Source organism: Sturnira hondurensis, unplaced genomic scaffold (genome assembly GCF_014824575.4).
Source record: "Sturnira hondurensis isolate 20B ecotype Veracruz unplaced genomic scaffold, ASM1482457v3 Scaffold0007406, whole genome shotgun sequence".
In the NCBI taxonomy this organism is placed as follows: Eukaryota; Metazoa; Chordata; class Mammalia; order Chiroptera; family Phyllostomidae; genus Sturnira; species Sturnira hondurensis.
In genome coordinates this window covers 3,377,940-3,392,869 of record NW_028080037.1, presented here as the reverse complement: position 1 = coordinate 3,392,869, position 14,930 = coordinate 3,377,940, and the positions used below count along the sequence as shown (strand labels likewise).

General features: G+C 46.8%; 1 protein-coding gene across 1 annotated transcript in view; it reads left to right on the top strand.

Annotated features, from left to right (window-relative positions):
* KNTC1 (kinetochore associated 1) overlaps window positions 1–14,930 on the top strand; it is a 55,289-nt gene that overhangs the window by 31,840 nt on the left and 8,519 nt on the right. The window contains exons 38-53 of the mRNA XM_037051979.1: window positions 90–146; window positions 583–746; window positions 1,540–1,644; window positions 1,996–2,124; window positions 2,853–2,969; window positions 3,824–3,933; window positions 5,000–5,201; window positions 6,965–7,054; window positions 8,828–8,999; window positions 9,083–9,141; window positions 9,286–9,502; window positions 10,231–10,304; window positions 10,578–10,788; window positions 10,905–11,014; window positions 13,212–13,258; window positions 14,491–14,569. Of these exons, the coding sequence (XP_036907874.1) occupies window positions 90–146; window positions 583–746; window positions 1,540–1,644; window positions 1,996–2,124; window positions 2,853–2,969; window positions 3,824–3,933; window positions 5,000–5,201; window positions 6,965–7,054; window positions 8,828–8,999; window positions 9,083–9,141; window positions 9,286–9,502; window positions 10,231–10,304; window positions 10,578–10,788; window positions 10,905–11,014; window positions 13,212–13,258; window positions 14,491–14,569 (1,943 nt within the window). The remainder of the gene's footprint in view (window positions 1–89; window positions 147–582; window positions 747–1,539; window positions 1,645–1,995; window positions 2,125–2,852; window positions 2,970–3,823; window positions 3,934–4,999; window positions 5,202–6,964; window positions 7,055–8,827; window positions 9,000–9,082; window positions 9,142–9,285; window positions 9,503–10,230; window positions 10,305–10,577; window positions 10,789–10,904; window positions 11,015–13,211; window positions 13,259–14,490; window positions 14,570–14,930) is intronic.

Below are 14,930 nucleotides of genomic sequence, written 5' to 3'. Positions count from 1 at the left end.
CCGGGCACGTGAGACCGTCTGGGAGACGCAGAGGTGTGCTCCGTGAAGGAGTGATTTGATTTAGTGTACTTATTTATTCTCTTTTGTAGAAAACAAGAGGCTTCCCCTGGACTTTACGAGTTTACCCTACTGCTCCATTAGTGAAGGTATTTGACATCAGAAGTGTACGCCATGGTAAACATACCGTACAGAAATTCTGAAAATTCTGAGTGTGAATCTGGCTTAGTGTTCTCAGTGTCCTGAGTTATTACCATTACATCATTATTGTTCCAAAAGGCCAGAAAACTGTGCCATTAGGCTTTCTGGCCTTAACGTTTTTTTAGTCTGTTCGTAAATTTTGGTCTTCCAAGTTCCCAGTGAATGATTTAAGCAACTCAAAAACAGGCAAGTTACATTCAAAACATCTCCTTATCTAGCAAACTCAGAGATGTTCTGGCTTAAATCTAGCCTTATGTTAACTCTCTCGTTTACTAACTTTGATAACATTACCGAGGTACGCTGTCCCTGAAAACAGTTTCCAGTGATGCGATCTGTCTTTGGTCAGAGATGTCTGAACACTCACATACTGTTACGGTTTCACAGGAGACGGCCTCATTTTGCCCAGCATAAACTCCATCTCTGCCCTGCTTCAGAGCCTCCAGGAATCCAGCCAGTGGGAGCTGGCCCTGGGGTTCGTCGTTCGTGCATTTGGCACCTGTCTTCAGTACTCGGTGTCAAACTTCATGAACACCAGTCTGAGTGAGAAGGTACAGTTTTGAGAACAAATACCTTCACTTTGGGGGAATACAGAAACAGCGCCAAACAAGGGAATTCGTAGCCTACGTCTTGCCGTTTGGCTCTGCGGCGAGGAACCCGGTAATTCGCCCGAGTTAGGAAACGGCTGTCAGGCATCCACTAAGCCTGGGGTGGTGGTCCAGGTCCTCGCTGAGTTCCCTACTGGGTCTTTACAGCAGCTGCGAGACTGTCCCCTTGGCAGATGAGGAAACCCGCCCCCGGGGAGGTGAACAGGGGCCCGGGGTCAGGCTGCAGGCGGCCAGGCACCACATTACGTCCAGACTCTGTCTGCTGTTTGGTTCATGGCTCGAATTATTATATTATCACCTGAGGGCATCGTGGACAGATTCTAGGAGACAAACTACCTGTTGACGACTTGCTTTTGAACCTGGCCGCAGGGAATCACCTTCGTTTCTACCACTCTGTTGCTGTTTACGAAGGAAAATTGTTAAAAATTGGCTTTATTGAAGTCTAGCTTTCAGCATTAAAATGCACCTGTTTGAAGCGTATCCACCACATGGACTCACCTGGTCGCCAGCACCGCAGTCAGGACGGAGCCTCGACGGTGCAGACCAGCTCAAGCATCAGGATGCCGTGCCCTTTCCGGCCAGTCCTCCCCCAGCCCCAGCTTTCTGCTGTTACAGATGAAATGCCCATTCTTTTCACATACAATGATGAATTTTTGAAGGCCCTTAATGTTTTACAGAAGCTTTCAGAATGCCGCATGGAACTGGACCTGACGTGTCTTTTGTTCTTTTCTAAAAGCTGTTTGGAGAGGCCTCGCTAGTTAAATCCAGGCAAGTTATCATGGCACTGAAGGAGAAAGCCGTGCCGTTTGTCAGGGGAAATGCCACGACACTGTTGCACAAAGTGAGTGTGACCTTGGTGAGCTGCCCCCCCCCCCTTTCTAGTTGCTTCTGACGGCTCGGTGACATAAGGGTGGCGGGGGGCGCTGAAGGAAAGACAGGAGTCGTGCAGGAGGGAAGGGAAGGGCTGTTTGCCACGCGGAACAAACGGTCATGGTTCCTTTCCGTCGGTTTATAACATTGATGAAGGACATTGAAACTAAGCAAGCGAGTTGAACTATGTTCCCACAGCTAACATTTCATGCAACACTTGTTCTTTCGTAGGGCCCGTAATTCCATGTAGTGATGAGCCTTCAGGGCCAGGCATTCTGTTTGGGTTGTGAAGAACTTGCTTCTCCTGCTGCTCTTCCCGCAGGTTTTTAATTGTCGCCTGGTGGACCTTGATTTGGCCTTGGGTTACTGCACTCTCCTGCCCCCAAGAGAAGTGTTCGACGATCTCTGGAAGCTCGTAGACAAAGCGTGGCAGAATTACGACAAAATTTTGGTATGACCTGGAAGCACATCGTCAGTGCTTGAAGTGTCAAAGGTTTAGGGGAAGAGCCCTGGCCGGTGTGGCTCCGTGGATTGAGCGCCAGCCTGTGAACGAGAGGGTCGCTGGTTCAGTACCCAGTCAGGGCACATGCCTAGGTTGCAGGCCAGGTCCCCAGTAGGAGATGCATGAAAGGCAACCACGAGTTGAGGTTTCCCTCTCGTTCTCCTTTCCTTCCCCTCTAAAAATAAATAAATGAAATCTTAAAAAAAAAGATTTAGCAGGAGCAATGTCACACTAAGTCAGTTTGTTTCTGCCAGCTTCTGCTTGTCCCACGACACCCTGGCCTCCAAGCTTTGCCCAGCCAAAAGAATCGCTGTGTGTTTTATTTCTTAAAATCTGTGTGCAGCCGTTGAACCTCACTTCTTAGGCTTACTCTAGTGTATTGAAACCTTAGGCCTGTGAGCTTGTTCTTTTTTGTAGGCCAAGTTCAGGAGCTGCAAAACCTCTCTTTGATGTGTGTGCTTTAAATTTGCCTTTGTGTAGGTGGGACATTGCTTGCAAGATAACTAAAATTCGGCCTTTTCTCATGGTGGAGACCCAGGCTGAGTTTATGGCATCACACCAATAGCTGAATGCCCCAAATATTGTGGAAGCGATGACTGTGCAAAGCAACATACAACACGTCACACTGTCAGCCCAAAGAAAGGCTGTGGTTTTCATCGTTGGTTTTCATCTCTTAGGCAATATCTCTGGTGGGCTCTCAGCTGGCCGGTCTCTATCAGGAGACAGAAGTGGAGCTGAAGTTCCGCGAACTCAGCACGGACGCCCTGTGGGGTATCCGCCTCGGTAAACTGGGTGTGAGTATTCTTTGTCGTGCCGAAGGTTTCATTCATTCTGATGTCTACCCAGTTAGCACGTTTACAGCGAAGGTCTCATTGCCCTTCACTGTCGGGGGGAGGATGCGTGGGTATCTGTATATACACCAGCGCATAAACTTCAGGTGTATGAAGTACACACATCGGTGCTTTCAAAGAAATAAAGGGCCTTTTGCCTCATTTCCTTTTTTGTGTGTATTTTTAAGGAAATTAAGAGTCTTGACATTTTTATCTGCTTAGCTTTCTCATTTATAAAAGTATATCTAGCATGAACTGACATTCATAGCATTCCAGGCCTAGCCTTTGGCCTCATACTCTTGTGCTGCTGGGATTTGGTCGAAGACAGTGTTAACATGTACGGACAGGTGTACCGGGCTTTAGGAACTCCTGGTAGGGACAGTGAGCGGCCCTTATTTTCCACTTTGCAAAAACGAACAAGATCCTGTTTTCTTTACTGAAACGTACAACATTTTATTTAGTTTGCAAATAGTTGACCTACCAGGAATGTAGCCACTCCAGAACAGTGTACGTTTTGGAATCGGTTTCCTATTCCAAACCGATTGACGGGACGGCTCATCGCGCTAACAACCAGACTGACAATGCAGAGCGGAGGGTCAGCGCGCCTAAGGGGTTTCTGGCCCGCTGCCAGGTGCACCTGAGATCTCAGACCAGTGTCAAGTTGGGCAGGGTGGTAAAAAAAAAACAACAACACATTGCAGGAGCGACAGAAACATGGTTTTCTATAGAAAAGGATAGCGCAAAGGCACATCACGAGGGTGCCCTCGCTCTTGCACGCTTCAGTTTAGTGGAGTGTTCTGTTTTGCTTTTATTCCTAGATTTCTTTTCAGCCGGTTTTCAGGCAACATTTTCTCACCAAGAAAGACCTCATTAAAGCTCTTGTGGAGAATGCAGATATGGACACAAGCCTCATTCTGGAGTATTGCAGGTAATTCTCTACACTGTAATGCTGCTTTTGCCGTTAGCCTAGCAAACTGAGGCGACCCTGACCTCGAGAACACAGCGATAAGGGTGACCGTGACATGTGGCCCACAGATCTGGCGTGTCGTCTTTTGCTCACCCCAGAACTGAGTATAAATCCAGAACCAGATTAAGACCTCTTCAGGTATTGCCATTTTCATTCACCGGTCAGTGTTTCCCACACTTCCCTCCCGGGCCCAGGGCACGTGATGAAAAACGCTGAGTCCTGGGCCCCTCCCTGAGGTTATCCCAGCAGGCGGGGGCTGCGGCCCGGGAGTCGGAGCCTGCATAGGCGCTTCAGGGGGTTCCCATGATCAGGGAAGTTTGGGAAGATTCTTCTGAGCAGTGAGACCTAGTTTTTGCCCTAGTTTTGTTCAGTTTGCCACCAGGCGTCATGCATTGTCTTGCTTTGCACAGGTAAGCACACCTCTTGCCTAGACAGAATTCAGTTTCATCTCGAGCATAAACACCTTCAGTTTCGAGAAGAGCCCTGTGCTCACTCTGGTTCTGGAGACCTTGCTCACAGCTGGCTTTGGCCTTGGCCCGCCGCCTTCCGCATGTGCGGGTCGTTTCAGGGGTCCTGGGGCCAGCAGGGCCACAGGCTCCCAGGGGGCAGGATGAACAAGATTAATACCTGTTTTTTATGTATATTTATTTTTTATGTTTTTAAATCACTTATTTATTGTTGTTTACAGTTGTCCAATTTTTCTCCCTTTGTCCTCCTTCACCCGTCCTGCCCCCCGCTCCCACAGTCAGTCCCCACACCGCTGTCCATGTCCGTGGGTCATTCATACACGCTCTTTGTCTAGTCCCTTCTTCCCACTCTTATCCAGCCCTCCCCACCCCCAGCAATACCTGATTGTTTTAAAGGCTACAGTTAACCCTGATGACAGGTAGATTATGGGACCACAAGACCGGACAGTGGAGGGGTTAGATTTCAGTGACGGGAGCGTGGACCTGGGTCTTCTGTGAGAAATCTCGTGCGGAGACGCAGGCGTTTGGGGGGTTGGGGTGTGACCGAGCGCTTCTCTTAGCACCTTCCAGCTGAACTGCGACGCGGCCCTGCAGCTGTTCGTGGAGACCCTGCTGCACAGCACGAGCGCCGGCCAGGGCGACGCGGGCCCGGGCGCGGCCCAGCAGCCGCACTCCCAGCTCCTGGCCAAGGCCCTGCACATGGTGCCCCTGCTGACGAGCACCAGGGAGCTGGTCATCAGCCTCAGCGGCATCCTGCATAAGGTGGGCGCGGGGCGACGGGGCTTGGCAGGTCCTTTAAGTGCCCCTCCTGCACTTTCATCATCCGACCCATAGGAACAGATTGGAAGTGGAAGCCCTACACTTTCTACAGACGTTTAATTTTGAAATAATTTTAGATTTCCGTATTTTTGATACAGCTTAATACAGAAGATTTTTGTCTTTTTTAAAAATAGAAGTAGTCTCTTTTTTAGATTTTTAAAAATGGACAAAATAAACTAGAAAGGTATAAATGAGAAGGTGGAGGCCCTGGCCAGGTAGCTCAGTTGGTCAGAGCGTGGTCCCAACACGCCAGGGTTGCAGGTTCAGTCCCCGTCAGGGCACATAGAAGACTCACCCGATGACTGCACCAGGAAGTGGGACAGCAAAAATTGATGTCTGTCTGTCTGTCTCTATCTGTATATATATAAAATCAACTTTTTTTAAAGTGAAGATATTTAACCCCACTCCCATAGATAAAAACTCCCATAGTTAATAGTTTGGTGAATATCTTACACTAAACATACTGGCCTGTTGCTGTCTTTTTTTCACTTAATATATTGTTATTATGTGTCAGTAAATAGCCATCGACCTCATTTTTTACACGTACATATGTTATTATTCCACAACATGGATGAAACCTACCCTCTTTTACCAGGTCTTTGTGGATGAGCATTTAAATGGTAAATTTTGTTACTATGGATATCTTCGTGTGTAAATACTTGCCATCTTATTTGTTATATTTATTTACTTATTTCTTGGTTAGGAGAGCTGAGAATTGGAACTCTTAGGTCAAGGGGGTAGTTTGGTGGGAGAATGAAGTTAGATGGAAGGGGAAATAAGATTTTAAGACTATAAGAAATACTTCAGTTTTATATTTTGCCTGTAATTCAGCAAAAAATTACATATAATTTTTAAAAATCTTTTAGAGGGGAAGGGAAGGAGAGAGGGAGAGAAATATCAGTGTATGGTTGCCTCTCGTGTGTCCCCTGCTGGGAACTGGCCTGCCACCCAGGCATGTGCCCGGACTGGGAATCGAACCCCGATCCTTTGGTTCTCAGGCCCGTGCTCAGTCCACTGAGCTACACCAGCCAGGGCAAAAAAAAACCATATAATTTTTGCTCAAAATTCTAAGTACCACTAGAGATCATCTTTCCACTTTATCCAGTGTTCTGATTCATGTGACTTTGGCTGGCATTTTAAAAATGGAAAAAAAATGACATGTGAGCAGAAACAAAGAACAAAGAGAATACTTTCTTTCTTTTTATAAATGCATAGAGGCCTCCCGGCTACTTCTTCACCTTAGTGTGTGGTTAGCGCCAGAACGGGACCCTTTCAGAAATCTGCTTCAGGGCCACACTTAGTTCTGTCATTCTAAGAACAGGCCAGTTGTTCGTATTCTAATTTTCCCACCATAATGGGAGAAATAGAATTTTAATTTTAAAATCTTACAAAATTAGGAAATTTTAATATATATCTTTTTAGAGTTTTAGTAGAGCAGGAACCTCTTTCTTTAGTAAAACAATATTGCCTTATTCAGCTTTTTTTTAATGACTTTTGAGACATTTTAAAGCATTTATGTTTATCCCAGTAGAATAAACCCTTTAGAAATGAGAAAATGCTCGTTTTTAAAAGAATAATCTAACCTAACTTGCAGTGCGCTGAGGTTGTGTGTTTGCGATCTCTGTACCGATGAGCGTCACGGAACAAAACCATGTGACAGCTGGCGATGTCTTTCCAAGTTTTGGTGTTCTTTTGTTTTTACACAGTTGAACCCCTATGACTATGAAATGGTCGAAATTGTCCTGAAAGTTATCGAAAGAGCTGATGAAAAAATAACCAATATTAACATCAATCAGGTATGACAAATATACTTTTAATTTCCTTTTTTTTTATTTGGATCTGTAAAAAAATTAGTTACCCGTGTGTCTCTCTGGACTGTCCTCTGAACTCCCTCGAAACTCCACATTTTATTCCAGTTCCTTTTCTTTAAAAGGAATAACAGGTAAAAAGATTATTCATGCTCCTGTATTTTATCATTTATCTTCATCCAAGTTTTGCTCTACTGAGGCAATTTATGTTGAAGTGTACAAAGTCATTAACAGACTGATTTGGAAAAAGTCAGGCAAAGTTGTCTGTCAGCTGGGAGAAAATTTGTGTATTTCTATCTGCACGTGGTACCCAGGCTTGCTTCCGCTTCCTCTGGTGATAGGTGGGTCTGGGACCCACTCAATTCCATTTCAGTGCTTTCAGTGACTTCTTGGTTTCTTCTGGGTTTTGGTCATAGTAGCTACTATATCTTCTTTTTAAATCAGATTTTAAAAATTAAAATGGGTTTGTTCAAAAGGCTTTTTATACAAGCCTGAAAAATACAAGCTAGAAGCTGAAGTGGAGCGGGGGACATGGAGGGTTGATGTAGGTCTGCGGCCCCTGCATTTAAAGGGAAATGCAGGGTGAAGGGGCCCGAGATGCAGCGGTGGGAGGCGGTTTGGCTGCGGGCAGGGGGCTCACCGTGCAGTGCACAGGTCAGTATCACAGGAATGTACACTTGAACCCTGGATGACCTTATTAACCAACGTCAGCCCAATAAATTTCATTGAAGAGCGTTAAAAATAAAATAAAATCAAGCAATTTGGAGCTTTCTCTCCGACTATTCGGAGAGAGCACAGTGAACCGCCTGACTCTTGTTTACAAAACTTCCCCAACAGCAGGCTCCTGTAAGTTACACCCGGTACAGCTCGTTCTGTGACCGTGCCAGTTACTCGACTTTCAACCTTGTCACAACCATGGTACACATAAACTAACTCCCAAAACTCAGCAGTGCCCCCCAAAATGTATTAGATTTTTTGCCCATCTGACAGCAAAAATAGGTACAGTTTTGACTCATTCACACCAGATGGTTATGGTTGTGTTGGCTGTTTTCATTTTTTTTATTTTAACAGTCTAAGGGATAAGAAGTCAGTGCCCCTGACTAAATAGTCAGGTGCTATGTGTTTTAACAGTTCTCGTGGCGCCCTAGCTTGTGTGGCTCAGCGGATCGGTCGCCAGCCGGTGAAGGTCACTGGGTCAATTCCCAGTCAGGGCACATGTCTGTGCTGCAGGCCAGGCCCCCAGTTGAGGGTGGGCAAGAGGCAACACATCAAAGTTTCTCTCCCTCTCTTTCTTCCTCCCTCCCTCTCCCTCTAAAAATAAATAAACAAAACAGTTTTGGGGTTTTTTTAAGATGTTATGTATTTATCTTTAGAGAGGAAAGGAAGGAGAGAAGGAGAAAAACATCAATGTATGGTTGCCTCTCGTGAGTCCCCTGCTGGGAACTGGCCTGCAACCCAGGCATGTGCCCTAACTGGGAATCGAACCGCGATCGTGTGGTTCGCAGGCCCGTGCTCAATCCACTGAGCCACACCAGCCAGGGCAACAATAAAACTTTTTTTTTTTTAATTCTCACAGCATACCAGTTGAAAATCGCTGGTTTAGAAAAAATAGCACTAAAAATAAAACTAAAAGTTTTGATCATCTTGAAGAAACCAGTACTGTCTCAGACGTGGAGACCTGTGATGGTGTAGAGTCAGATGATTTTCAAACACTTAGGGTTAATTTAATTTCAAAGGAAAATATCTTTCCTTTTAACACAGGCACTGAGTCTTCTACAGCATTTGAAGTCGTACAGGAGAATTTCCCCTCCGGTGGACCTAGAATATCAGTACATGTTGGAGCATGTGATCACTTTGCCATCGGCTGCCCACACACGGCTGCCCTTCCACCTAATATTTTTTGGCACAGCACAGAACTTCTGGAAAATTCTCTGTATGTTCTTTAACTTCTTACAGATTTTACTGAAGAGCCAAATTTTTCTTAAGCCAATCACACTGTCCTTGTCTCCTTTCCAGCTATGGAACTCAGTGAGGAGTCCTTCCCGACGCTGCTCTTGATTTCTAAACTAATGAAGGTGAGCGATTAAAACACCGTCAGGCGTTCCTTCGTCCTGTAATTTAGAGTTTGGATCCCGGGCGGAGGATGTCATGCTACTTTCACGGAGAACCCCTGCAGGGGGGCATCCATCAGCCTCAGGTTTCTTTTCCCCTTTTCCAAGTTCTCTTTAGACACTCTGTACGTGTCTACAGCCAAGCACGTCTTTGAAAAAAAACTGAAGCCCAAGCTAATGAAGTTGCCCCAAGCGAAGTCCTCCACGCTGATCAACAAGGAAATCTACAAGATCACTCAGACCATCGAGTCCTACTTACTGTCCATCGTGAACCCCGAGTGGGCCGTCGCCATCGCCATCAGCCTCGCCCAGGACATCCCGGAAGGTACGAGTCTCCCCGGGCAACTGGGCTGCTCTTCTGAACGAGGCGCGTACACTTTTGTAGCTTTGAGGAGAGGAGCATGGTGGTTCCAAAAGGCCTGTGCTGCCCTCCTCACCTGTTTGACTGCTGGACGCTGAAACGGCCCCGTCAGGTGGGCCAGACGCCTGGCCACTTGCCCAGGGCGTTGGGGTGGGGCCCCTCCCGGGCAGTGGGAAGGTGAATCGAAGCTCACTTCCCAGTGTCCTGTCATACTTGCAACGACGAGAGTGTCACGTGATCAAACAGGCACACAAACACAGCCGCTCGTTACCGTGGTTTTTGTTGTAACAAAAGTTGAAAATAACTATTTTTTTAAATGTTCATTGTTCATTGAAACAATAGCATATTCAGAGAGCAGAATACTATGTAGTTGATTTGGAAAGATGTTCAAGATATGCATTAAGTGGGAACAGAAAATGGTACTACATGTGTGACCTTACCCCGTCCAGGTTAACATGTGTGCGTGCACGCACAAGCAAAGCTTCTGGCGGAGTTTCAGACACTAGGGAGCAGGAATAGAAGCTGAAGAAGGGGCCTGTGGATTTACTTTCTAGTTAGCATTGTTCTTTCCTGTTTAAATTGCCCTTTACTATGAGTATGCATTTTTATAATTAAAAAAAAACTTGCTAACTTGACTGAAATAGGTTGTCTTGAAAGGATTAAGATTTTCTTCTCAATCTCTGTCTTTTTAGGTTCCTTCAAGATGTCCAGTTTGAAATTCTGCCTGTATCTAGCTGAGAGATGGCTACAGAACATCCCCCCCAAGGTGTGTGCTGGCTGGAAGAGGGAAGGCTCCCCCTCCTGTTCGTGTAACGTGTGCTCACCAGGCGTACCTTCTCCGCCTGCCCCATGAAAGACTTTCTCGGGTGTGCGAGGGCCGGGTGCCCGAAACGGAGACGGGGATGGGTGAGGCCTTTGTGCAGGGTACTTAACGGTGTTGCTGAGGCAGGGCCCTCCCTTGATGGATGAGGACGGATCCTGAGCCTCACTGGAGATTTTGAAAGCAAACGTTCCTTTTTGCTTGGCTTTTTTTTTTAAGGATGAAGCACGTGATAAAGCGGAGGCTTTGTTGAAGAAGCTTCACATCCAGTACCGGCGATCAGGCACGGAGGCCGTGCTCATTGCCCACAAGCTGAACACGGCCGAGTACTTGAGGGGGATCGGGAAGCCGGCGCACCTCATCGTCAGTCTGTACGAGCACCCTAGCATCAATCAGAGGATTCAGAACCCGTCGGGCAGAGACTATCCCGGTGGGTGCCGCGCCCTGGTGACCCTTTTGTCCAGAGAGAACTCTTGTTTTGATTCCCAGTTATCATGCGGCAAGAAGGTGGATTGTTTTTTTAATTCTCTGTCTTGACTATCTTAGATATTCATGCAGCTGCTAGAGAAATAGCCGAAGTCAATGAAATCAATTTGGAAAAAGTCTGGGACATGTTGTTGGAAAAATGGCTGTGCCCGCCCGCGAAACCTGGCGAAGTGAGTTTGCTCTCGCCGGCATCTCTCCTGTCTGTTCTGTCACATTGCCTTGAGCTCCTTGAGCCCAGACTCTTCCAAGGGGGACTTCCGCTCACAACGTTCCCTTCGTTATTATCTGACCAGTGTTAATGACGTTTACCTTTTCTTTTTGCTCAGATACTGGTTGGCAAGTTTTACCTTGTAGTTGGTGGTGCTAGGTGAATACACATATAAAAGAAATGGCCTCTTCTTACACTCAGATTCACGGGATTTGCTTTTTATTCTGAAGTAATTTTTTTTAAGGTTTTATTTATTTATCTTTAGAGGGGAAGGGAAGGAGAGGAAAGAAACATCAATGTATGGTTGCCACTCATGAGTTCCCTGCTGGGAACTGGCCTGCAACCCAGGCATGTGCCCGGATTGGGAATCGAACCACCATCGTGTGGTTCGCAGGCCCGCGCTCAATCCACTGAGCTACACCAGCCAGGGCTATTCTGAAGTAATTTTAAATGTACAGAAAAGTTGCAACAGTATAAAGAATCCCTGTCTCTCCTTCACCCGGCTCCATCAGTGTCTAACATTTTGCTATATTTGCATAATAGTTCTCTAAATCATTCGAGAGTAAATTGCAATGTCATGTTCCTTTACCCCTTAACATTTAAGAGTATATTTCCTAACAACAAGGCTTTTCTCTTAACCAGTGTATAATTATCAAAATCAGATAATTTAGTATTAATGTACTATTGACACGGTATGACATGGACTTGAGTCTGTGGTCCATCGTACAGTTTAACCAGTTGTCCTAGTGACGTTCTTCACAGCAGTCTGCCCTGGGACCAGGGTGAAGTTCAGGACCAGGCACTGCTTTTCATCTGTTTAGAATGGTTCCATCACTGTCTTTCTTAACCTTGACATTTTTGAAGAATACATTCTAGTTATTTTATAAGCCCCCTCTCAATTTGGGTTTCTGTATGTTCTCAAGATGATAAGATTCGAATTAACCATTTTGGGCCAGAGTATTCCCTAAATGGTGCCGTGTCCTTCTCAGGACATGGCATTTGGAGGCACAGATGTCTGCTTGCCCTAATAGGGGAGGTTAATGCAGACAACTTAGTAAAAATGTTGCCCATTTCTCTATTACATAGTTACTGTTTCCTTTTGTAGCTATTAAGGGGAGATACTTTGAAACAATACATTTTGTTTCTCTTCAAACTCCTCTCCCACCAGGGACAGTCCCCAGCTGACAACTTGAACCCTTTTAACTCTGATGTTTTTGAAGGGTGCAGGCCGGTTGGTTGGTTTGTAAAATGTTTCGCTGTGGGTTTGCTGATGTTTCTCATGATTTCATGTGGGTTCTGTATCCTTGGCAAGAATACTATATAGGTAACGTGTTCTCCTCAGTGTGTCGTATCAGGGGTGCATAATGTCAACACTGTAATGTCAGTGTTTTAGGGACAATGGCATTAAATCTAAACGCCCGGAGGGATTTAGCAATCCAAGCGCAGGAGTTTTCAGGCGCCACTGAGTTCAGGCGGTTCTGTAATTCCTCGGTCCCTCTAGGCGGACATCCCTGGGAGGAATCTACCTGTCAGCAGATAGTGTATCCGACGTGACCTTTGGTTGTTAATTAGTAGTATCTCCAGCCCTTGGCATTCACTCTCACAAGTATTTTTAAAGCATTTACTGGGAGCAAGACCCGAGCTTCAGTGGAAACGGGGTGTTAGAAGCACATCTGGGCCATTCGGAACCTGTGGTTCACTCGGAAACCAGAATGTTGGAACTTGCACATTGAGAGTACAAAACTGAAAATTCTTCGAGGCCGGGAACTTTGTACATAGCACCTAAAACACTGCTTTGTACGTCCCAATAAAAATATACCGAATTAATGAGCGACTCATTTAATGTTTGCAGAGCCCTTTTCTTTTAAAAATTGCCCAATGGGTGTAAGCTTCAGGAGGACAGGATTATTTATTTTGTTTACTCAGCTACCCGCGTGCCCGGATTTGCCCCTGGCGCACAGTGAGTGCTCGGCAAATACTGTGTTGACCGAAGGAACGTTAGCGAACCCATTTCCTGAGCAAAATTCCTACAGTAGTGAGTTGTACTGTAATTTCTAGTATGTAAACATAATTTTTTATGCTGGGTTTTTCATCGAGTAGATTTTCATAAGTTTATCTAACAGATTTTATCAAGTTTTGACTTTTCTTTTTTTTCAAAGAACCCATCAGAAATATTTGAACTTGAAGAAGATGAAGCACTACGGAGGTACTTTTTCTTTACTTACATTTGTCCTTATCCTGCTGTCTGGTAGGAATCTTAACTAACAGTTTGTCAGAGGTTAGTTTTGAAAATACTTTCTTGATATCATTTGGATCAGAGTCTGAGAAGAGTCAGTTCAGGGACACGTGGCTGTGAGTAGGGATGGGTGTTTCCCGTGGATCAGTAGGAAGCAGCCAAGATGCAGCATTTCTGAACCCTCTGAGTTCCTGCTGAAGTTCAGGGCTCCCAGAACGCCTTCAGCAGAGGATGCACCTCAAGCCAAGGGAAGCTCTCTCCTTAGCCAAGACCTTGGCCCTGGCCCCTCTGTGTTCTCTCGCCCTGGGGAGAGAACCGACCGCGGCAGGTCGGTTTCATCTAATGTGCCAAATCTGATTGGCCATGGCTCACTCTCTGGAGATGACACTGACTGGGCCCAAATAGAAACCAGTGTGGTAATCCGTTCCCGATGCTTGGCCCAGGCCAGGAGAGGGAGTGTCAACCCACAGACCGGTCTCTCCCGTCCCTGGTCTCGGGCCTCAGGTGGAGCCCTGCACGGTCCTGGGAGTGGAAAGACGAACCCAAGAAAAGGCTTTCTCTTTGTTTGGACAGCGCTGGCCTGCCACCCACTCCATGACCTCCTTTCCTCCAGACCTCACCTTGTCCTTGCATTGTCTTGCAAGGGCAGGGGCACCTCAGCTAAGCGAGAGGTAGCTCCTGGAGTGTCTAGCTGCACCAGCCACCCGGGAAGTCTTAGAGGGAAATGAGAGAGAAAGAGAGAGAGAGAGAGAGAGAAAATCCCAAACAGGAAATCCCAGAGGGGTTTTTCCTTCAGGCCAATTTCATCCCTTCCAGCCTTTTCCTGCTGAAAGCTCCACCCGCTCTCTACCCCCCCACCCCCCGCCCCAGTGCGCCTGCTCCATCTTGCTCTTCCTTCTCTGGAGGGAGCCACCCAGCCCCAAGTCTGCAGGTCGACATGTGCTGTGGATGGTGCCCGTGAACTAGAACAGCACAGTCCGTGTGTAGTGCTCAGTGGGCTGTGCAGCCTGGTCAAGGTGCCTCGGCTGTTTTACAGGCGAGGAGACTGTATCTCTTGTGTCTGTTACCATCTTCAGATATCAAACGTCCTTGACCCATAACCCTCAGGGCTGCTTTACTCTCTCTGGACGGTAAAACAGGTCTGTTGTTTCAGTGATCTGTCACTGAATTACAATCTAATGTGATTAAAAACTTTTCTTCAGAGTCCTGTACCTGCTGCTGTCCCGTCCGATTGACTATAGCTCCAGAATGCTGTTTATATTTGCCACGTCAGCCACCACCGTAAGTCCTGGGAGCGCAGTCAAAACTCACGCCTGCATCTCAGCTCCTTTTTCCCCTGCGAGTTCGCCCTGCTGGGGCTCATTAACAGGTGGCTAGGACGATGCTCACTTCCACCCTCACTCAAAGTACAGCCACCTCACTCTGTAACGTCTGCCGCCACCACTCAGTGCTGGCTTCGTGACAGAGCGAGTGGTGTGCCTGCTGACGGTTCCCAAGGGTCACCTGCATTCGAAGCTCTTGACTCCCTGGTTAGTCGCCATTCCCAGTAGCAAGGGGCCAAGCCAGCTGGCCAGACACCCTGGCCTCAAGGCCCTGCGTGCCCGGGCTTCCCCGTCCAGTCACGCCACTGGACTTGAGCTGG